Consider the following 24,039-nt stretch of genomic DNA (forward strand, 5'->3'; position numbering starts at 1 on the left):
GCACATGCTTAAATCCATCCCTATCCAACACACTTAAGCCCCATGCTTAACGTTAAGCACATGCTAAATCCTATTGATGTGAACAGGCCTTAAGCAATTACCTAAAAATAAGCCTATTCCTAAGTACTTTGCTGAACAGGGATGAATTTATGAATTAGGGCCTTTGTGCTTCAGGGATGCTCTTACCAAGCTTTGTAAGAAATGTATAAATATCAAGTATTATTACTTTTATTGATGTTGAATGCAGAGGTGAAAGGGGGCTTTAAAACAGTACATTGCTATATGTGGTGGAGCCAAGCTCAGTCATGCTCTCCTTCCTCGATGTGTCTTTGTGCCTGGACCTGCCCCGTTGAGTTCTCTACTCACTGCCCACAAGAGGTGGAGAGAGGGAGCAAATCAATACTGGGCTTCCATCCCAAGACAAAGGAGACACAAGACAATGCTGAGAACACACCAGGCTTCCTCTCGGGACAACACCTAGGAGACAAGTAACGAAATGATCTGAGGTTTTTTTTATGCTTCCCAGTTTCTTGTCGAAACTGAAACATTTGACATTTAAAAAAAAAAAACATTGGGTTTTGCCCCTTCCCCACTTTTCCTTTATTCCTGTCTGCCACAGAATGCACCAGAATGAACTATGTTTACGTTTTTGTTCCTTTTCCCATTCTGTAACTGCACCCATCGACTTTAACCAAGCATATCTGTAATCTTTAGATCAACCAAAGACCTTGTTAAAGTTGATGGATGCACTAAGCACCCTTCATTTTGGCTTAAATTGCTCCTTCCATTTAATGCCCCTTTGTGTAGGGATAGCTGAAACAACAGAAGCCCATGGCTCAAAGGCCATCATAGCAAGGCCTGCGCAGAAGCTAAGCCATACGGTCAGAGGAACACAGGGGCTGGGAATTGATTGATGACAGCTGTATGTGTCTGTGTGTCAGAAAGGCAAAAAGCAATGAAAAAGCCAAGAGAAAGCCAGCAGACAAAGCAGCAGTTCCCCATCTGGTAATGTAACTTACACACTTAGCATACTCAATACTGAGCAGTCATAAGCATGACCCTGCCAGGGAGCAGAGACAGAGTTCTTTGTGGCACAAGACTTGCTGAAAAGGCAAGCTTACCAACAGATGTGGTAGATTCTCCTTCACTTAAGTCTTTAAATCAAGACTAGATATCTTCCTAACAGATATATTATAGCTCAAACATAAGTTTTAGGCTTGATGCAAGAATTTTATTCGGTGAGGCCTGATTTCTGCAGGAGATTAGACTAGATCAGAAGAGTCCCTTCTAGCCTTAAAATCCATATATTTATGAAACTGAACATTAGAGCATACTGCAAAAGGTTAAGGTTTTGGTAATGGATTTATCAGTACTGTTTAATTGTATTTTTAGTGTATATCAAAGACAACTGAAACCATGGATAACAAGCCTTTTTTTAATATTCATAAATATATAAATAAATAATATTGACACCTATTAGTTGTGTATAGTACACCTCTACCTCGATATAACGCTGTCCTCGGGAGCCAAAAAATCTTACCGCATTATGGGTGAAACCACGTTATATTGAACTTGCTTTGATCCACCGGAGTGCGCAGCCCTCCCCCCCCTCCCCCTGAGCACTGCTTTACCGCATTATATCCAAATTGTTATATCGGGTCACGTTATATCGAGGTAGAGGTGTATATCCTGTAAAAGTGTTTCAGATTCTACTTTTAACTATCTCAATCAAATGCTTCATATAAAGAATGAAACAGGACACCATTAACAAATAGATTTGTAGTCACTATTAGAATTCCTTCTGATGCCTAAGAAAAGTTATGCTTATGTATTTTTATTAGCTTCATTTTTGTTTTTGTTTAAAAGTAAAAACAGTATAAATCACATGCCCATATAATTTCTATGTTACCTAACACAGTCACCAAACTGTAACATCCTAAATGCATTCTGCTGAGTCAAGATGATTGCCATTGCATTTATCATCTTTCGGCACAATTCCCAGAAATGGTTCAGCTCTAGTTGTAGTACGTGAATTTACAATATTGTGTGCTCTAAACTCCATAGTGTTTCTGCCTGAGAAAGCTAGCAAACTGTGGTTACTACTTTTAAATCTGTTAAGATTAATAGTTATTTGGCACTTAATGCAAATATACTGATCAGAATGCACTTCATTTAGAGTTGTTTTGAATTTTATATGAGCCTCAATAAGAACTAATTTGTAACTCATCTTTAATCTATGTACCATTAACATAAAGCCTTGATTATTTGGGGGTGGGGGGAGATAAGTATCAAAATTATATGTGGCACTTATTAATTCTGTATTCTAATGAACTGTGGTCTTCCATTTTTAGTAAAATATTTTAGTTATTTTAATAATTTTTTAAAATAATACAAATCCAGTTCAAATCAGTAAGTTTATATAGCTGATTAAAAAACACAAGAGCAAATCTAGAATGTCTCAAGAAACATACAGTACTTGGGAAATGGACATTACCAGGTGCCAAATCATGCCTCTAGGAAGAAAACTGCATAGTGTCAGGAGCTTTCAGAACTCCATCATGGAGTTTTCCTCCAAATTTGTCTTTTGGGGGCAAGGACCCTGAACCAGCAGATCTCCAGAGATCTCAGGAATCTGCTACTGGACAAAGCCAAACTATACAGAGCCTGTGTCTATATGTTGCTGCATTCTGGCCCTTTGAAGCTTTCCCCCACACTCCCTGTTGGCATGGTTGACAGGGGCTGCTTCCTGATGGCTGCTGCCCCTGTAATTCCTTTAAATGGAGTTTCCACATTGCAAAGGAGAGTCCATTCAGGAATTAATATAGCCACAGTCTGTATTAACTTCTAAGCAGATTATTTGTGTAGTTGAAAGAGAGACAACATGATTTTCACCCCTGGCCCTTCATCCCCTTCTGCCTGTTCACTCAGGGTATGTCTATACTGCAACTAGGCACTCATGGCTGGCCCGTGCCAGCCGACTCAGGTTTGTGAGGCTGTTTCATTGCAGTGTAGACTTCTGGGCTCAGGCTGGAGCCCAAGCTCTGAGACCCTCCCACCTCACAGATCCCAGGACCAGGAACCTTTGCAGGGTCTAGGTGAAGGGAAGGTACAATGCCACAAACTCAGCTAACCCTAATCTTTATATGGACAGGAAGATATTGGCTCACATAGGGTCCCCTCCCCATACAGATCAATGAAGCACAATATTGCCTGTTTTCTACTTTTTCCAAAACGTGTCACTTACTGTTTTTAATGCAATAAAATCCTTTTCTACTTTTAAAAGTGGCCGAAAACTGCAATTGTGAGGCTCTATGCTTAATGTCACCCTGATTTCCATATCAAATGTGCTCATTTTACAGGTAAAGAGATTTTTTTTTTACTTGTAAAAAAGCTGGGTTCTTTCCTTCTCATGCATCATCACTAGTAATCAAAACTCTGCAAGGCAAAATTAAGCTGTTAATAACACTGTTTTCAAAGGGCTTGAACAGGTGTAACTGTGAGGAATTTAGTAAACAATTCAGTTGATGATGCACTAAAGTAGTGGTTTTCAAACTTTTTTCATTTGCAGACCCCTACAAAATTTCAAATGGAGGTGTGGATCTCTTTGGAAATCTCAGACATAGTTTGCGGACTCCCAGGTTGAACACTGCTGCTGTCTTTAAGAAACAGAACCCAGCTAACTCTCGCTTAGTTCTATTGACTCTGACTCTGCAGGGTTAATAGGAGTAGAATTCAGGGGGAAATTATTTTAGTCACTGAAATCAGAAGATCTGACTCGGGTATACCCTGGGAGCAGATCTGTTGAGGGGAAGGTGTCATGATATTTACATAGCCACTTTTCAGTGTATAACCACACTTTAAGCTTTTTTCTCTTCTGAATTCTTATTCAATTAAAAAAAACTGCATTGTAAAAGGTTATTCAACGAAACACTAAAGAACAGTGAGAAACTTCTGTTCTTGACTGAAAAACAAAACTAGACTTTAAACTGAGACTTTTACCATTTTGATTTCATAAATATCAATTATGAAACATTGCCAATTATGTTTACGTAAAGAATTCACAGGTATGTTATTAGCATTTGAATTAACAAATGAGCCTGTATCATACAATTAATTTTTTTGTATTATGTACATGCAGAGCCCTTTTTCCTTGGAAACAAGCACCTTAACACGTGCTACATCACTTTCATATAACTATATAAACAAATGTTTTTGATACAATTCAGTAATAATCCTACTTCAAAAAAATAAAAGAAATAACATTACAAAAATTCATATCAAGCTGATCTTTTTTTCTAATATGTCATTTTCATTTGACTGTTTCCAAAAAGTCTACATACAGTATATTTGGCTCATCAAAATATTTTTATTACTAACACACTGTACTTCTACAAGGCATTAAATAAATTCTGAATTCACCCCCTCATATTATTTTGGCCCTTGAAAGGGGTGGTGATATAAAACTACATCTTTCAGTGAAGTAATTTATTTTAAAAAACCAAACACCTAAAACCAGTCACAACAGTAAAGGAAAAATCCTACAATCCTTACTCAAGAATCTTCTCTATATGAGAAAAATTCATATAAAACCAAGAAACTCCAGGAGTCTGATTCTCTGTCCTTCCTCAGGATAGTCATTTTCACCTGTGCAAACTGAGAGCAGAACACTACCAATTCAAACTGGTCATATTTTACCCCCAGTTTGCAGCAATACAAATGCTCACACTATGTGTAAGGCAGTGAAGAATAAGGCTTTAGGAATTTCAGACAGTAATTTCCTACACACTATTCTTTCAGATATGGTAGGGTTTTTCACATACAGAATGGGTTGGAGACTCAGACCTCCAAATCCACAGATGCGCCAAGATGCTCAAAGAAATTCCATTGATCCTGAACCTCTGCATTATTCCCTGGGCTTTCCCTGTGCCAGTTAAGCTCCATCTAAATCTGTGCCACCATTGGCAATAACGACACCATAGTTGCCACATTCACACTGAAATCCAGATGTGTGGTAAGCAGGGTAACCCATGAAAGATAATTTTTGCTGGGCAAGTATTACCCTCTATGGAGATTTTCAAGGACACAAGGTCATGGAGAGTGATCATCCCTTCCCACCTTTCCTCTACCCCCAACCAACAGAGCACCATTCCAATGTACTTACAGAGGAACTTCCAACGGGGCTGGAATAGGAAGGAGTATGCCACAGAGCAACTGTTTCCCTTCTATGAACATTTCACCACATACTCCCATTAGTGCCAGTGAAACTGGAGAAAAGCACTGGGGCCCAGATCCACTAAGATACTTAGACACCAAAGTCCCAGACTTAGATAACTAAGTCCCGGTTTTAGGCAACACTACAATCCACAAAAACCCAGCTAGGCTGCCACCTAACCCTGTATGTGCCTTTATTTTTCCTGGACAAGTTCCCTAGATACTTAAGTTTCTGCCTCTGGGGGCGCACGCTGCGACCAGATGCCAATCTGTCAAGGTGTTACACAAACTGGAGGCACGCCTATCATTAATAGGGCCCAAGCGCGTAGGCGGCCTCTAAGCATGTCTACTGGATTGGGCCTCATTCAAAAATCTGGCCAGCAGTGGTACACACCTTATAACTTTTAGCCCAGAAGTTAGCACACTCACCTGAGATGTAGGAGACCCAGGTTCAATCTTCCCCACCACTAGAGGGGGAGAAAGGATTTGAACAGCAGTCTCCCACACCTCCCAGGAGAGTGCTCTAACTCCTGGACTATGAGATATTCTGATATAGGTCTCCCTCCGTCTCTCCTCAGCATTTCCACTGCGTATAAATAACCATTGGAGTAGGGGAACTGGACCCTTAGTTTCCCACCTCACAGGTGGGTGCCCTAAACTAAGACTATATAATCATTCATTCTCTCTCTCCCACACCCCACATTACTATTTCTTGTCCTCATACCCCCACCAAATTATGTGTGGAATGAGGAAGGACAAACAGGATAACCTGAATAATTACAGGCCTGTCAGTCTGACATCAATCCTGGGCAAGATAACAGAGTTGCTGATAAAGAATGATTAATAAAGAATTAAAGGATGGTAATATAATTAATGTCAATCAACATGGGTTTAAGGAAAATAGATCCTGTCAAACTAACTTGATATTTTTTTGATGAGAGAAGATAAAGTTTGCTGATGTAATGTACTTAGCCTTCTGTTATGCATTTGACTTTGTACTGAATGACATTTTGATTAAAAACTAGAAAGATAAAATTGATATGTCATACATTAAATGGATTAAAAAATGGCTAACTGATAGATCTCAAAATGTAATTGTAAATGGAGAATCCTCAAATGGATGTGTTTCTAGCAGGATCCTGTAGAGAATAGTTTTTTGCCCTGTGCTATTTAACATTTTTATCAATGACTTGGAAGAAAACAAGCCTAACTCAGGCTTGGTGGATTGCAGCTTTGTTCCAATGATTTTGTAAGTGCCTAAAAGTTAGACGTTGCAATGTTCAGTGTTGCAGTGCCTGCAGTTGTGGTTCTGGGCCTGGGTCCTCACTCCTTATGTAAAAATCCCACTGGGAAAAATTCAGACCTTGTGTAACCAGGCATAACTCTATTGCCTTCATTGGGGCTAGATCTGGCCCATTATCTCAAAATGGGGACTGTGTATTTGGCCCTAAGTCAAAGCAGTTCAAGTAGTAGTTCATATTGATTTGTGTTGTTGTTGCAGCACTAACCATAATAATCTAAAAACAGAAGCTACATTGTGTTCAGAGCAACATTTGTAAAACGGAGAGCTAGTCTGCAGATATTTACCAGAACTGTAAAATATTCAACATTCCTGTAAGTTTTAACAGGAAACATTCCCCTGTCTCTTCTTCACCACCACTCAGAACACCAAAAATAAGGTGATGGAAGTTTATTAACTAGAAGTAAAACAAGTCTTCATTGCAGTTATAATTTTCAATACATAGCATCACCTATAGTTTACGCTGCTTAAGGCTTGGTCTACACTACCCCCCTAATTCGAACTAAGGTACGCAACTTCAGCTACGTGAATAACGTAGCTGAAGTCGAAGTACCTTAGTTCGAACTTACCTTGGTCCACACGCGGCAGGCAGGCTCCCCCGTCGACTCCGCGGTACTCCTCTCGCCGAGCTGGAGTACCGCAGTCGACGGCAAGCACTTCCGGGTTCGACTTATCGCGTCCAGACTAGACGCGATAAGTCGAACCCAGAACTTCGATTTCCAGCCGTCGAACTAGCTGGTAAGTGTAGCCAAGGCCTAAGTCTTTCCATTTTTAAAGGGTCTTTTTTCAATTGCTTACAACTTTCCAAAATTTTCATATTTGGGAATGAAATTTTCCAGAGCTGATCTTTGCCCAAAGGTAGGTGTTTTGATTGCTGGTGGGAGGTTTAAAATATTTCAATTGAAATAGTTCATCCATTTTTGTGTATGAAGATACTTGAGAAAGAACTTCTGCTATTATACTAGAACCTTGATTTTATGAATATCCATCTTATGAATGACCAACTATTTTGCTGCCCCCCATAAAAAAAATCATAAAATCAAAGTCAATGCAAAATAAGTCAACATCCCTTAATGTCCCAATGCCTCCAATGCACTGGAAATCATTCTGTAGTGGTTTGAAGGACAAGAAGAAAGTGATGTAGTGCACCATACTGCGACTTATGCACTGTACCTACTGTAATTTTGAGATGTTCTATTTTATTAAATTTTCTATTTTACAAACTCCTCAATCCTCAATTTAGTTCATAAAATAGGGGTTCTATTGTTTTAAAATGTTTTTGCCACCTTTTTTGAAAAGCTCTAGCACCACAGCAGGAAGGCTCTAAGATGAAATTTGACAGAGAGATAATCTATAGGTTGGGTTTGTGCTTATCAGTGTTCCAATGAAATTTTGTTATGGAACAAATTTTACAGACCTTACTCACAATGAGTAGTACCTTACTCCACAAACAGCTCTATTCAGTTGAATTTAGCTCTGTACAATTAAATCAGCTCCCAACTTTCTACTAGCACTGCCACTGCATGTAATTTGAGTGCAATTTTATGATCTTCAACGGTGGATATGGAATTTCATTTATATAATGTTTGATAATGCCTCATCACACGCAAGATGAATAGTGAATGGAACATGGCCTTTCTATGGCTTCGTTATACCTCTACTTTATAGCACTACAAAGCAGCTGGAAAGCCAGTGGATCCAGCACCCTGCATTCCCATAATGGTTCCTAAGGCACAACTCAGTCCCAACCCTTGGCACGGGAAGCATGTCCAGGAGAGAAGTTGTGTAGCTGGGACAATCCTGTGCGTTACCAGTCCCTGACTACCAAAACAGCCATAGGAGCCATTGGTAACTAGTACAAAGTTGAGCAGCCCTGAGGCTGCTCTACTTTATGCAGGGACGGAACTGGTGCTCTGAAAGTTCCAGGATTAGGGAAGTTCATAAAAGTGACTTACCGTCACCTTTGTGCTCTTCACCTTCACGTTGCTTCAGACACAACTCCAGGATCTAGGTCAAAGAGCACACATTTTGTGCAGGACATAGCATTTTACTGCTATATACAAAAGAGTTTCACATAATAGAATTTCTTTGTTTTTATAAACATTCTTTTACAAATTCCTAGGAAATTTCATACAAAAAATAAGAGCGCATTAAGGGTGGAAAGTGATGCACCCAAAAGTCAAGTAAAAACCAAGATTAAGTTTGCTCACACAATCTTAACTCTAGCTCTAACCCTTTTGCATGTGCATTATGATACAGTCCTTAAGGCGGATTCTCCACTGTCTCTCCACTTGTATAGTCATTTACATCCATGCAAAGTAAGTATAAAATGCTACCAAATCAGAATGAAAATGTTTTATCCTCATGTTGCAATCTCACTACAGATGTAAGGACATAATGTGCAAGGTGCCGGAGAATCAGATCTTTATGTACATGACTACATGCTATTATCCCTGCATTTACTCACCCTGTGTGCAGGCTAAACAGTATACAATATCTGAGGCAGGGATACATTAGTGAATGAAACAGGGGTCTTACGGATTTGTGCTTTATTTTTTATCCATTTCTATTTACAATTACCCCAGTGTAAATCTGGAGTAAAACCAAATTTACACAGGTGTTTACTGAAAGTATATTTAGTCCCTCCATGTACAGGACAGATGGTATGTGGTGAATGAGGAAAACATCAGAGGGTCTGCAACTCATTTAGCATGCAGTCTGCATGATGTACAGTGAATGAGGCAGAGGATTTCTCACTGAATAAGGAGCATAAAAATAAATATTGAACAGCTGACTCACTCCCAGTGCACCATCCAACCTGTATACAAAGGTTCAGATCCTCGGTGCAAATCCGATCTACATCAGCTGAGGATCTGGTCCTAAATCAGGCAGATATCCTGAGGAAATAATAATACATGATCATATATTAAAGACTAGATTATAGTGCATACAAGCAAGGGGACAGAGGTGTCAGGTTCCAGACTTTTGGGTGCTTCAATTTGCAACATTAATGTTCTTTTATTGTAGTTTTTTTGTATGAAATGTAAGCAATCCATTTTAATTGTTTAAGCCATAATCCTGCAAACAGATGTGCTAGGGTGGACATTTGCATCTGCACAACATTCCAGTGAAATCAGTGTGGCTGCTTTTAAGAACAGGGGTCTGTGCTAGTACATCCACTAGCAACCAGAATCAGAGTCTTAAATGCTAAAGGTCAAATTTTGCATTGACTTACACCGTGTGCAATCCTGTTAACTTCAGAACTATACAAAGTGTATGTAATCACAAATTTGTCCCTAACTGCAGGCACCAAACATCTCCCACTTGCATTACCAATCTTTTATCATTCACAAACCTTGCTAGCGAGCAGGCCTATTAAACCATGGACAAAACCATCCAGGGATAGCATCACATTCCATTTAAAGAGCTAAGTATTATCAACCATCTGTACTTGACAACATTGTTATCTCCTCCCCCAGATACACACTACTTACACTTCAAATCATACAACCCTCTATGCTCTTCTCTCACTCCCAGCAAGCATCTTATATAAGCTGTGACAAGTTAACAAATCCATGTAAACAGCTTTTTTAAACACAGACATGTAGGGCTGGAAGAGCCCTTGGGAGGTCATCTAGTCCTGCCTCAGCATTGGGGGCTGGAAATTTCTATTACGGAAAAAAAATGCACAATGTATTTGCACGATCTTGGGTACGTCACTTCACCTCTCTCATTTCTCATTTTCTCCATCTGTAAAATGAAGATACGCCTTTGTAAAGCACTTAGTGATCAAATGTATAGGTCCCTTCTTGAGGAAAAATACTATATTGCTAGGTATTATTGTTTTGTAAAATATTTTTATAACTCCAATGCCCTTTTCCCACATCAGATGTCATAAAAGTAGCAGGTACAATAGAATCTTTTCAGTCAATGGACTGCATTTACTGCATACATGCCCCCCCTCCCCTGTACACCAGCCCATACACTCACCGCCATGGGCTGCTGCCTCCTGTTCCCTTTATGTTCCTCTCCAGGGGCTGACAGCATAGGGTGCCACCACCTTCATGGGGACAGGTTGGCCTCTCTTTCATTGGGAGCAATGGGAGGTGGTGGCCTTTTGGAAAGAGGGAATCAGCCTATGACCTCAGTCTCTTACAAACAATAGGAGATAGCAATTTTGTGTGTTTCTCTCTCGGGAAGTTCTTATGAACCAGATAAATTTTAGTTATGAAATATAATGGCAAAAAATGATAATTAATCTTAAATTCTCCTTTTCAAAAGCTATATGTTACACCAGTTCTAATGAAAAGAGAGGGAAGGCGAGAGGGGTAAACTCCGTATATGCGTGCGTGCACACATATGTGAAGGAGAACATAGAGGTCCAGGGGGAAGGGGGAAATCGGAGTACGTGTGTGCACGCAATGAATGTGGAGAAAGTGGGGGAGAGGAAATTTGGAATGTGTGTTCAAGGAAAGAATCTTGAATATACACTCTGGCTCAACAAAGCAACTGCAAACCCTGTTTACCTAGCTAGTATACTTTGTGCTGCTCTAGAGTGACAGAAAACAGACTTTTATGGCTTATTTTGGCCATAAAAATTAAAATGATTTAAGGTTGACACTTCATATCTTCAAAGCATTAGAAGTATCACATGGTAACATTCTCTTTGAGTTTCTTGTTTAGTGTTCATATATGAAATTTTTAATTAAAAATAAACAAGGAAATTCCCAGACAAAAACTACATTAAATTGGCGTTAAGGATGAGAGTATATATTAGTAATTTAGGGTTAAATACTTTGCAGGGATGTTGTCCAAGAACCAAACATTATAAACCTTGGAAATTAAGAGTTAAGCTTACACTTGAAAGAAATCCAGAAATGTTACAGTATGTAAACACACAGTTAAGGACACTGATCAACCTTATCTCTGCCCTGCAATGGACCCCATAAGGGAGGGAAACAAATCTAGTGTGTCTTTAAAAATCAGTTTAATCTAATCTAGCATCACAATCACATAGTTATTACACAGTGTCACTACAGGACAGTGTCATTCAGCCAATGACAACACAGCCCCTGCTGAAACCACAGAATGGAGACTACCAGGATAGGGCATAGGGGAAGTTGTCCTTGCAGGATGGCTACTGCCTGAATGCATCTTGGGGGGTAGATATCTCACCCTCAGATCAACTGGGGTTGGGAGGCATCACCCTTGCACAATCCATAAGACCCCCAAACCAATCTCCCTTGAGGGGATGCCTCCTAGAAAATTCTGCAAAATGAACTTCATGCAGGTCTCCTTGCCCCATCACTTTTTCTGTGGGAATGTATGATCTGGCCTCGTTATGTGCCTACACTATTAAACCTATGAATTTAGTATGATTCAAGGGAACTGGAAGTTTATATGGATAAAATGAATATCCAGTTATATCAGTTAATGTAAACAAAATGTTTTGGAAGGGATAAAAACTTCAGTTATCAATATCATACTATTGGGGATTAGGAGGGGACTTCCACTGGGGGTATCACACATCTACTTGCTGTAGGATTCTTTCACCTTACTCTAAGGTTTCGGGTGCTGACAGTGGCCAGAGAGAGGATACTGGACTAGAGAGATCACAGGTCTGTGTGCCTAATCCAAATATGAATTTCCAACATTTTCTGTATGTCTAGATTAAATATATAGTTGTCTGCATGCTCAATTCTATATTCCTTATGCAAGGGAAAACTCATGTTCTCCCCAACGGGAGACTTTCTTGCATAAACAATATCGACTCTATGTCTGATAAGTGTTCATCTTCATTCTCATTCAATCTTCTCCCAACTGCATCATGCCTAGCAACCAATCTCCTGCAAAAGTAATAAAAGCCCTAATATCCCTATTTATGGTCTTTCTGAACTCAAGAGATTTGCAGTGTCATAAATGTGATCTTCCAAGATCTTAACATGAGATTTATTCCCACAGCTAATTAGTCATTTCTACATACTGTGTCAGGCCCGGCCCTGACACAGTATGGGCAACCTGTGTGCACCAGTCAGTTACCAAGTCAGGAGACAAGCAGCAGGGTCTGAGTCAGGCACCAAGTTGCAGACGGCAGGCAAATAGCAGAGTCGGGGTCGAACTGGGTCAGGTTACCAGGAAGTCAGGGTCAGACAGCAGGTAAGCAGCAGAGTCAGGGACAACCAGGGTCTGAAGCTGGAGTCTAGGGTCCACAACAAGACAAGGTCTGGAGTGGAAGCAAGCAGACAGTCTGCATCATTGCTCAGACAGCTTCCCATAACAGCTTATATACTGGCATAAGCCAATCAGCAGGCACTCAGGCCCTTCTGGGCAATACTTCCTACAGTGCCTAGCTTTACAGGGTCTTCCAGTGGAAACACAGCCTAAGTTTCCAATGGTGATGCAGAAGCATCAGCAGCTCAGCACCCACTATAGCTCTAGGTTCTAGTCCCGCAAGGGTGTTGCTGGTCCAGGCTTATTCAGGTGAGTCCTGTGGAATTCCCCACCAGGTGAGTGGCAAGGACATGGGAAGCAGGTTCCTAAGCGTGCTTCTCAGGGCCATAGTCTTCACAGTCCACCAGATAGTACAGGCATCCATCCGGAATCAAGGATGGCATGCACTTTGTACTCCTTATGACCCTGGATTTCAACCATGGAAGCAGTGGTGTGGTTCAATCAGGGAAGGAGTTCTCGGAATAGGGTTTCAAAAGGGGAAATATGAAAAATTGGGTATATTTTGAGAGACTGGGGAAGCTGTAGTTTAAAGGTAACCAGGTTGATCTGCTGGCATATCTGGAAGGGTTCCAGGAACTGGTGGTCCTATTTCCAGGAGAGTTGACTAGTCTGGAGATGCTTGGCAGCAAGCCAGATTTTCTGGCTACTGTGAATGCCAGAACTTCCTGTCGCAGATGGTCTGCATGCCTCTTGTAAGCCTTCTTCACCTCTACTAGGTTGTTCCTCAGTTCCCCTGAATAAGATGGATTTGTTGGACCCAGTAGATGGCAGCTGGCAGTGCCAGGTGAAAACAGGGATTAGGGTTGCCAACCCTCCCAGTTTTGCCGGGAGTCTCTCAGATCAGGCTCTATCTCCCAGAGGCTACTGAAGCCAAACCGGGAGATTTTAGGCATTAAAACTCCGGTGGCACAGCAGGGCTAAGGCAGGCTCCTTGCCTGCCCTGGCTCCACGCCGCTCCTGGAAGCTGCCGGTATGTCCCTGCAGCCTGGGGGGGGACTAGGGAGTCTCTGGACGCTGCCCCTGCCCCAAGCGCCAACTCCATAACTCCCATTGGCCGGGAACCATGGCCAATGGGAGCGGCAGGGGCGGCGCCTGCAGGCAGGGGCGGCGCGCAGAGCCGCTTGGCGGCCTGGCTGCCCCTGAGCCTAGGAGCTGGACATGCTGGTCGCTTCCAGGAGCCACCCAAGGTAAGTGCCGCCTGGCCAGAGCCTGCACCCCCTCCTGCACCCCACCCCCCTGCCACAGTCCTGACTCCCTCCTGCATCCAAACTCCCTCACAGAGCCTGCACTCCCTCCCACACCCCTACCCCAGCCCTGAGCCACCTCCCACACCCAAACTCCCTCCCAGAGCCTGCACCCTGAATCCTCTCCTGCACTCCAAACCCCTGAACCCCAGCCTGGTAAAAATGAGTATGGGAAAGAGCAAGCGATGGAGGGGGAGGGGAGGATGAACTAACCGGGGGCATGGCCTTGGGGGAGGGGTGGGGCAGGTGGCAGGGCAAGGGTCTTTGGGTTTGTGAGATTAGACAGTTGGCAACCCTTATTCAGGGCTGGAACCCGTAATTAGAGAAGAAGGGGCTCTAAACGTGCACAGGCATGGTCAGCATTGTTATATGAAAACTCCGCATTTGGGAGGAGTATGAATCAGTTTATCTTGGTGATAATTTACAAAACACTGTTCCAGTACTTGGTTCACCCTTTTGGTTTATCTATTTGTTTTGGGATGGTATGTGGAGAAGGTGAATATGCAGACATCCAGTAATCTGAATGCTCTGTGCCAGAAGTGAGAGGTAAACTGTGGGCTCCGTCTAAAACTATGTGGTGTGGGAGCCCATGGAGACTAACCACATTTTGCATGAGGAGTTGGGTAGTAGTTTCAGCAGAGGTTGGGTGGCTGCAAGGGATGAAATGGGCCATTTTAGTCAGACAGTCCACAACCATTAAGACTGCTATGTGGCCATCTGATGCTAGATGTTCCGCAATAAAGCCTAGGCTGCTGAGTGGTCTGCTCTGGGACAACTTGCTACATGCACATCACATGCAGGAGTCCACGTAAACTTGGACTTTGGCCTGCATTCAGGACCACCAGAAAAATTCAACAACCATGTGGTCTTAAGGCGGCCAAAGTGACCCACCAACAGAGCATCTTGGCACAGCTGTAGCACCTTCAATTGGGAGCGCCCCGGGGAACATATGTGCGGTCCAAGTATGTTATCCCATCCCACACAGAACAGTGCATCTTTGCCCCCAGTGGGCTGTGTTCCTTGGGCGAGCCAGTCTTCTTTCAAGGCAGACTGGATAAGGGAGACCAGTCTTCCCGAACTGTGGCATTGACAAAATTACTAGGCTTGAGGAGGTAGGGGGGCTTTGAAGTAAGTACCTCATTTTCCCAGTAGTATTTTCCCTTTCGCAGTAGAGCGTCGGCTTTCCCATTTTGTTTTCCAGGACGGTAGGTAATTGTAAACTCAAATCAAGAGAAGAACAAGGCCCACCTTAACTGTCTCTGGTTCAAAGTTTGGGCCTTGCAGAAGTACTCGAGGTTCTTATGGTCAGTAAAAAACAGCACTGGGTCCCAAACTCCCTCAAGGCAATGACGCCAGTCTTCAAATGCAGTTTGGATTGAAAGCAGCTCCTTGTCCAGTATTCCATAGTTCATCTCTGCAGGGGCAAGTTTTCGAGAGTAGAATGCACAAGGGTGCAGAACTGACTGCAGCCCAAGTTGCTGCAAGAGTACTACCCAGAGGGCCATGTTGGATGCATCTGTTTCCACTATAAATGGGCAAGTCAGGTCAGGGTGAGCCAAAATCAGGGCCATGGTGAAGGCGATTTTGAGCTGGGCTTCAGGTGACCAAGGGAACCAAATGACTTTATGAAGGAAGGAAGTCTGAGGGGCTATTTGTTCAGAGAAGTTGGTGATGAATCACCTATAAAAATTCACACGGCCTAGGAAGCACTGAAGTTCTCAAAGGGTCTGGGATGCTGTCCAGTTGTAGATGGCTTCCATCTTCTGTGGGTCCATCTGAATACACTCCGAGGAGATGATGTAACCTAACAATCAAGGGTGGCCTGGTCGAAGGTGCACTTCTCTAGCTGGGCATAAAACTGTCTCTCCAGGACAGACCAGACATGATGGCAGTGCTGCTCAGGTTCTCAGAAAACACCAGTATATCATCAAGGTAGATTATCACATATGGCCCAGGATGCCCCTGAACACATCATTTACAAAATGTTAACACGTTGCAAAGGCATTGGTTAAACCAAATGGCATTACTAAGTATTCAAAGTGCCCATATCAGGTAAGAAAAATGGTTTTCCATGCATCCTTAGGACTTATGCGCACTAGACTTATGCCCCCTGAAGATCTAGTTTAGTGAAGAAGCTGGCAGTCCTCAGGCAGCCCAATAATTCTGGGATGAGGGGCAGGGGGTACTGGTTACAAATAGTCACCTGATTCAATGCATGATAGTCTATGCAGAAGTGTAGTGACCCACTCTTTTTTCACACAAAGAGGACTAGTGCCACATTGGAGAGGTGGATCTCTGAAAGAAGCCGTTTGTAAGATTTCCTTGGATATATATGCACGTAGTGCCTCTAATTCTGGCTCAGACATAGTGTATATCCATCCACATGGCACCTTTGCCTTTGTTTGTAGGTCTATTGGACAATCATAGTCCCTGTGTGAGGGTTGTGAATCCATGTTTTTCTTTTCAAATACATTCAGGTAGTCTCAGTATTTGTCGGGGAAGTTGAGGTTCTGGCCTGGAATCACTGCTTCTGGTTATTCCCCACCATCTGGGGTCTCACTTCTGAAGGTCTTATTCACTCCTGGGGCCCTGGTTGCGGGTCAACTGGGGGTTAGTTGCTTTGTTGGAGGCAAGCTTTCTGGCTATATTTGGAGGAGAAGCGAATGCTTTTCCGCCACCAGGAGATACACAAGTCATGCTGCTCCTACCAAGGAATACCAAGAATTATTGGGAAGAATGGAGAGCAGATCATATCAAAGCATATTATTTCTTGGTGCCCTATTACTATAGCCTCTAAGGGGACAGTCTCTCGGATCATCAGCCCTGATGATAGGATCCACAGCCATCAATCATCTCCACCAGGTCTAGTGTGGGTTTGGCAGTGGTTTGGGCTGCCTTAGCACCTACAAAGTTGGCAGCAGTCCTGGAGTCTATTATCATTAGTTGCAGGGGATCTGCTGTGCCTGCCCGTAGCCTGCACCCACAGTAGCAACTGGAAATGTGGGGACAGCCTATGGTTTCAGACAGGATCCTACTTGAGGGTTGGTTCCAGAACATGGAGCTCTAGTGATGCCCAGGCTGTACACCAACCTAGCAGGCTGGGGCTGCTCCATTTTCCCAGCTCTTTCAAGTGGGACAAGAGGCAAGGGCATGTCCTGGCGCACTTGCAGCTGACATTCTCTCCCCTTTAGGGCCAGGCGTCGGCGACCCAGGGTGACCTGCATGGGTTCAGGACTCAGCTCTACAGGCTTTGTTGTACACGGTGGGCACGGGGTTTCTTTCCTCTTTCTGAACATGCAGCCAAGAGTCAATGCACACGGCAAGATTAATAAAAGCCTCTAGGAATGTGGGGTTTTTAACATGGGCTAGCTCATTTTTCACATCCTAATGGACTCCCCACCAGAACTGGTATAGTTGGGCTGCTCCATTCCGTATGACATCAACCACAAGTCATCAGAAAAAAGCAGCACAGGAGGTGGCTGGCCTTTGCCTCAGCAGCTTCCGGAGGGCAGCCTCTGTGAAGCGGACACGATGCAGGTCATCAAAGATGGTTGAGAAGGCTTGCAGGCAGGAGTCCAAGTCGGAAAGCATGGAGCTGTTCTGCGCCAAAAGGAGGAAGCCCAATTGAGCACTTCCCCAATGAGCATGCTAACTACTAGCCCCACCTTTATCTGATCTGTAGGGTACATTCAGGGGTGCAGCAGGAAGAGCAGCCAGCATTAGTTCAGGATCCTCCAGAATTTCCAGCAATCCCCATCAAACAATTCTGGCAGCAGCACTGCAAGGGCCAGTTCAGATGATGGGTGGTCTGTTCAGGCATGTAGTATAGCTGCTTCTCCGTGTGAGCGTGCTAGCTGCTCATGCACGGTCTCTGGGAGGGATGGGCAAAGGTGGTCTGAGCAAACTGTCAGGACCAGGCCATGGGCAGCCTGTGTGCCTTGGTCAATTACCCAGCTGCAATCAGAAAACCAGTAGCAGAGTCAGGGTTGAGCCGGGTCTGGATACCAGGAAGTCAGAGTCAGGCACCAGGTTACAGACAGCACGCAAATACCAGAGTTGGGAACAAACCAGGGTCAGAAGCCGGAGTCTACGATCCACAGCAAGACAGGGTCTGGTTTGGAAGAAAGTAGGACATCTGCATCATTGCTCAATCAGCTCCCCATAGTGGCTTCCGGGTTTATATACCAGCATGAGCCAATCAGTGGGGCAGCAAGGGGCTGCCCCTTTCTGGGCAGCACTTCCTGCAGTGCCCAGCTTCACAAGGTCCTCCACCAGAAACCCAGCCTAAGCTTCCAGTGATGATGCAGAACCATCAGTGGTGCAGAACCCCTGTGCTCCCTGGTTCTAGTCCAACAGGTTCTTACATATTGTGGACTGTGGCTTGGACTCACCTGTGAACATCTGTTAGGAAAGCACCTATTTAATACGATGGCAAAATATAAGAAACTATGACCCTTATTCCAAAGAATGAGGCCAATGCTATGCCACTAACATCAATTTGAGCTTTACTATCAGGGGTGTCATCTCAGAAAAATTCGGTGGGTAAAAGGTGGGCAAAGTTGTGTCAGCATACAGAATATTCTCTGTCCAGAGAAAAACTGGGCAATTATTGCTCTCCTAATCATCACACCCAAAGTTGGGGGGAGGGAGTGGAAGACATAATGAAGCATATAGACCTATGAAAAGTCAAGGGGGGTGGGAAACCAAGGACTGGAGAGGCAGCTGCTCCTCCCCCACCTTATAGTAAATGACACCCCTGTTTACTAACTTCACCTGGATCAGGCCCAGTTTTTGGCACGAGGCTATTGTCACAGTTTCAGGATAACTTCAACTTCATTTCCTCTCTGTGGTCCCTCAAGGGAACCCACTTAAGGCTTCCAGCTCCCAGCCATCACCTCTCTTGGTTGGAGATCTATGTCTCTCTCCTTTCTGACTGGGGTTTTAAGGGTGCACAGCTCCCTGCATTACGCTGTCATACCTCCAGAAAGCCATTCTCTCTAAAGGCCAGCACCTGTGCATTGCTTTCTCTCCCAGAGCTATTAATTGTGTATTACCAGCAATTACCAGTTACAACACAGCTCCTTCTAAAGCAAGCACCTTTATTCTCAAGGTAAAAACCATGTCAAAAACAATAAAAGTTCCTATACTTATGCTAAAAGCTTACCAGAGGTCACCCATCAGTCTTACAGGGCTCTAGTAGGCCACAGTCTTTCCAACCCTTTTGCAAGGGTTGGAGTTCTTTGACAGAAGGTCCTGTCCATTTGCTGGATCAGAAAGAAGGCCCCAAGTCAGCTTAAACCCAGCCTTTTTACACCAAAAGCCTGTTCTTTGTCTGTTGGTTTCTTAAAAAACAACCAGTCTGATCTAGTATATTGAAGCCTCTCCAAGGGGTGGTAGCTCTCTGGAGTGTTTATAACCTAAATGGTTCATCTTAATCACCCCCTACTGCTTTTAGTTCCTTGTGGAGCTGTGGTAATCCTTCCCCCTTGGAATTACATACAATCCCTGGCCCACAGTGTTATATAAACCATTCATACACTTAACACAAAATGATCCTCACAGATACTGCATGCGGTTGCAATATCTGTCACAGCTACTACATTAAAATTTTTGATTCAGCTGATCCCAGCTATAATCAATATCTTTATGATATGCACATGAATTCCCACCTCTCAAGAGCAGCCATGTAAACTATGTGATCTGTATCTCAGTTTGCTGATTTCACAGTAGCTGACAACTATAAGAGTGTCAGAATTTCATGTCATTATATTAATACTGTAAAAGAGGTTGCCACTGATTCATTTTTACAACATTACCTTCATGTAAATGTATCATGCTTGTTAGGAAAGGCAATAGTAATTTAGCTCACAATATTTCCAAACCTAGTGTATTTGTATTCTTAAAATCATTAATGTAGTCCCCTACTTTTGAAAATAAATATCAAAAGGCAATTGTGAACACATCCAAATAAAATAAAATATTCAGTTTCCATCTATTAGCTTTGTGCCTAAATCTAATTTACTAATATACCTGATAGACACCTCAGTGATAAGCACCTTCGAAATACACAGAGAGGAAAAAGCCCTCAGATCTGTTAATAATAAAACCAGTCTTAACTGTGATCTAGATCCTGCAGTTTTTATTTAAGAAAAGCTCCCATTTACTTCAAATGGGAGATGTGCCTAAGATCAGGCCCTATAATTCTGAAGTATGAGTCAGCTTTTATGTTCTACACCTAAATGAAGACACAGCAAAGGAAAGAAAAATAAAACCGTTTTAAAAGATTAGCTGAACTGTTGCTCTATCTGTCCTTAGCCTGCAGCCCATAAAAATCCAAATTTGCCATTTGCTTTAATGGGAGTTTTGAGTGAGCAAGGGCTGTAGGATCAGGACCTCAGACATGCAGCTAAAAAACTTACCTATTCCAGTTGAATAATATTCAATAGAAATCTCAAAAGTCTGTGTAGGAGTAACTTGAAAAAAAAGGCAAGTTTTAGATTCTATGATCCTTTCTTTATTTTTACTTTTGCAACATTTCTTTTGCATTGGTTTATGGTACAAATTATTACTCTGAGCCTGCACCTTATAGAATGCGGGTGGACTGCTGTGCCCATATGGAGCCCCACTGACTTCAGTGAGGGCCTGCATGAGCACAGTGGTCCATTCACGTGCTACAAAATGCAGGATTGGGGCCTATGGGTCTTCTGTTGGTTTACTCAAACATATTCATAAGCTCACCAAAAGGCCATACAGCGGAATAATTCCTATCTAAGGATAACCTTTAGGGCAGTATTTTTTTTTAATCACCACATATTTATGGAATATTTTGGCAAGTTTGCTTTTATTGCATCTATGTGTTTTGATCAAAGGAAGTAAATATTTTGTATACTATCAGGTTGGCCTCTGCAGTACCATGCTTTTATAAGCAAGTGCTGCTGCAGCTTAAAGCTTTCTTGTATTGATATTAATACTCAGCTTAATAATGTTTTTTAAAAAAATAAAAAGTCTGCTAATTTTAAAAAGAGAAGCAATTATTGCCTGCCAAAATCTTCCAAAATGATGTTTTACTAATGTACTCATGTATGTAGATAGATTCATCAGAAAGTAACACCACAGACATATTTTAAAGTAACAAGTAAATTCAGAATTAAGGCTGAAAATGAACTGACACTATTCTTAATGCACCCTATTTTGACTACGTATTACAACATATGACATGTAATATCACACGATACTATTTTGAGACAAATACAAATCACAGGTGCTATAAGATGACTTCATCATGGAGTTCAACATGCTGAGTTTTAGCCTTAACTCAGAATTCCCTTGACTTTGTGGATTTAAGTCAGATTCTGCAATGATATTGTAATATATTTTTGATTATTTGTATTTCCTTTTTATTACTGTAGTGTTAAAAAGGAGAGGCAGGTTCTTATTAAAATATTTGAAGTTTGACATAATACTGTTTTATTGTATACATACACAAAAGGAGCCAAATTGAACCCCGGTGTAAACGGGTATAATTCCATTAAGACTACTCAGTTGCACGTATTTAGACTATGGAGGAATTTGGCCAAAGGGCCTGATCCTGCTTTCACATAAGGTAATGAATGGGAAAATTCCCATTATTATTTACACAGAGCCTAATCCAAAGCTCATTGAAGTAATTTTCCCTCTGGTCCTGTTCCTACTGAAATCAATGTGAGATTTTATATTGACTTTAATTGGGAACAGAATTTGAACCATTCTGCCCCAAAATGTGCTAGTTGTTTGATTTCAATGACAGCGTAAGTGGGCCCTTAGTTTTAAATATTTATGTTGATACATGCAATGTATCACTTTACAGGGTTAAATATCTTAAATTGCTTCTTTTTTCCAAAGAACCAAAAGCAATTAGATTACGATATGATTTGATCATTTCCCAAATTTCAAACCATAGCCTTTTATGCTGACTAAGAAAGAAGTATCTTAAACACATAAACTTCATTTATTTTTCTTTATATGCCTATGTTAATCAAATTATTTTATTTTTCAAAGGTATTAAGCCAAACAGTAACAAAAAATAAAAATAAATGGTTCATCCTTTGAGGACGTTTTATACATCAAGTTGAGCCAAATTGGAATTTCAGAAACCTTGAAGGCTGAAGTTTATTTTGGGAAGATTAACACAGCTTTTAAAACATACTAGCAATTTTTTCTTACAATTTAAAAAAAAATCATTTTTCCTTTTCACTATTTACAAGACACCCTTGAAAGTTCAACATTAAGGGACCTGATTCTGCAGTCGTTTCTTAGGAACAACTCCCAGTGAAAGTCAACAGAATTCATGTCAAAGTTAAGGACAATGGGATTGGGCTCAACATTTCATTTCTTTTTCTTTTTTTTAATTATAATTTGTTGTTGTTACTGAGAAGCTAGTACTGATTTTATTTTATTTAAGAATAGTGCTGAAGCTTTCATTATGAAAAATAAATATGAAAAAGACAAACACAGGGATGACCCTACATTTCTTACTCAGACAAAACTCTCATTGAAGGATCTGGTCAACACCTAAGAAAAACAAAGACCAATCAAATTTGGGGCTAGCCAATCTTGATACTGTTCTATTATTATAATATTGCCATAGTTAACAGTCTTCATCGCAAATATTAAAGGAAAATAATTGATCCCTTTTCAATGCATCACAAATGAGAAATTAAAACAGTATGTGTAACATTAACTCCAGTGGATTTTACCTTTGTTTAATGCCTTTTCCTGAAATATTACCTGCAACATATTTTATTTAAAAAAAAAAAAAAAACACCTTTGTATGCTACTCTGAATTTCTAAAAAAGAGCTCACTTGCACATTTTATTCTTACTAGCTTTGTCTGAATTCCTTACCTGGCCACTGTAGTGTTATCAATTTGGAAACTGAGCCTGAGCTCAGGATTGGGCTCTTGATGCTGACATTAAGAGCCTTATGAATTTGTTGACTACAACAACTGTGCACAGGGAAGAACAAGCATAAATGTGATTTCCATCCCATCACTCCAGGATTTGCTACCACAAACACTGCAGTTGTCAAGTAAAAGGTATGCTGGCATCACATCACCCAGCCCCCCAATAGATGCCTTTTTTTTTTTTCATTCTTTCTTTTAATTCTAATAGTAAATGAATAGAAAGAGCCACTCCAATCCTTACCTTACAAATCTGGAAATAATCCGAAGATAGGATTTCCTGGATCTCATCTCTGGGTGTCCCTGCAGCACCTGCAGTCCCTCCTGGATGCACGGATCCACTTCCAGCCCCAATTCCACCACCACTGCTACTGCCACCACTGCTACTGCCACCAGGAGATGAGGCAGTTAAACCATCCAAAACTTTGCGGAAATTAAATTTCTTCATTTTGGAAAAATCTTTAAAAGGATGGGGGGGCGGGGGGGAACCAGTGTGCTCTCACACAATCAGCTCCATGTAGCAAAACAAAAAACGGTCCGATGTTCTGCTGGGTCAGGCAGTGCGTTAGTCCCTTGTGCCAAACAGGGTCCCAATATTAGGTGGTTAGCGGGAGCCGGTTCCCAACGGTTCGCGGGAACCGGTTGTTAAATTTAGAAGCCCTTTTAGAACCGGTTGTCCCGGTTCTAAAAGGGCTTTTAAATTTAACAAAATCTCTGGCAGCTCCCTGCCCTGCTCCCGGCCCCAGCTCACCGAGCTCCGCCTCCTCCCCTGACGCTCCCCCGGCTTCTCCGCCCCCTCCCCGCTTCCCGCGAATCAGCCGCGTCCCGGGCAGCCGGGCTTCCTGCAGGTGAGCTGGGGCTGGGCGAGGCGCGAGGAGGGCTCCAGGCGCCGCCCGGCCCCGACTCCGGCCCCGCGCCGCTGCCCGGCCCCGGCGGGGGTAAGAGGCCGGGGCGGGGCCGGGCCGGGGGGTTGGATCGGGCAGAGGTTCTGGGGGGCGGTCAGGGGATGGGGAAGGGGGGGAGGTGTGGGAGTTCCGGGGGTCTGTCGGGGGGGTCGGGGCAGGCAGGGGACGGGGCAGGGGGTGGGATCCTGGGGGGCAGTTAGGGTTGGGGGT

The 24,039-nt window shown here is 42.5% G+C and overlaps 1 protein-coding gene across 7 annotated transcripts in view; it reads right to left on the reverse strand.

Moving 5' to 3' along the window:
* STXBP5L (syntaxin binding protein 5L) overlaps positions 1–23,410 on the reverse strand; it is a 410,492-nt gene extending 387,082 nt beyond the window's left edge. For all 7 annotated transcript variants that reach the window (XM_054042932.1, XM_054042916.1, XM_054042898.1 and 4 more), the window contains exon 1: positions 23,169–23,410. In XM_054042932.1, coding sequence (XP_053898907.1) covers positions 23,169–23,372 — 204 coding nt within the window. In that variant the 5' untranslated portion in view covers positions 23,373–23,410. The remainder of the gene's footprint in view (positions 1–23,168) is intronic.
* Between the last annotated feature and the right edge of the window lie 629 nt (positions 23,411–24,039).

This window comes from Malaclemys terrapin, chromosome 1, assembly GCF_027887155.1.
Source record: "Malaclemys terrapin pileata isolate rMalTer1 chromosome 1, rMalTer1.hap1, whole genome shotgun sequence".
In the NCBI taxonomy this organism is placed as follows: domain Eukaryota; kingdom Metazoa; phylum Chordata; order Testudines; family Emydidae; genus Malaclemys; species Malaclemys terrapin.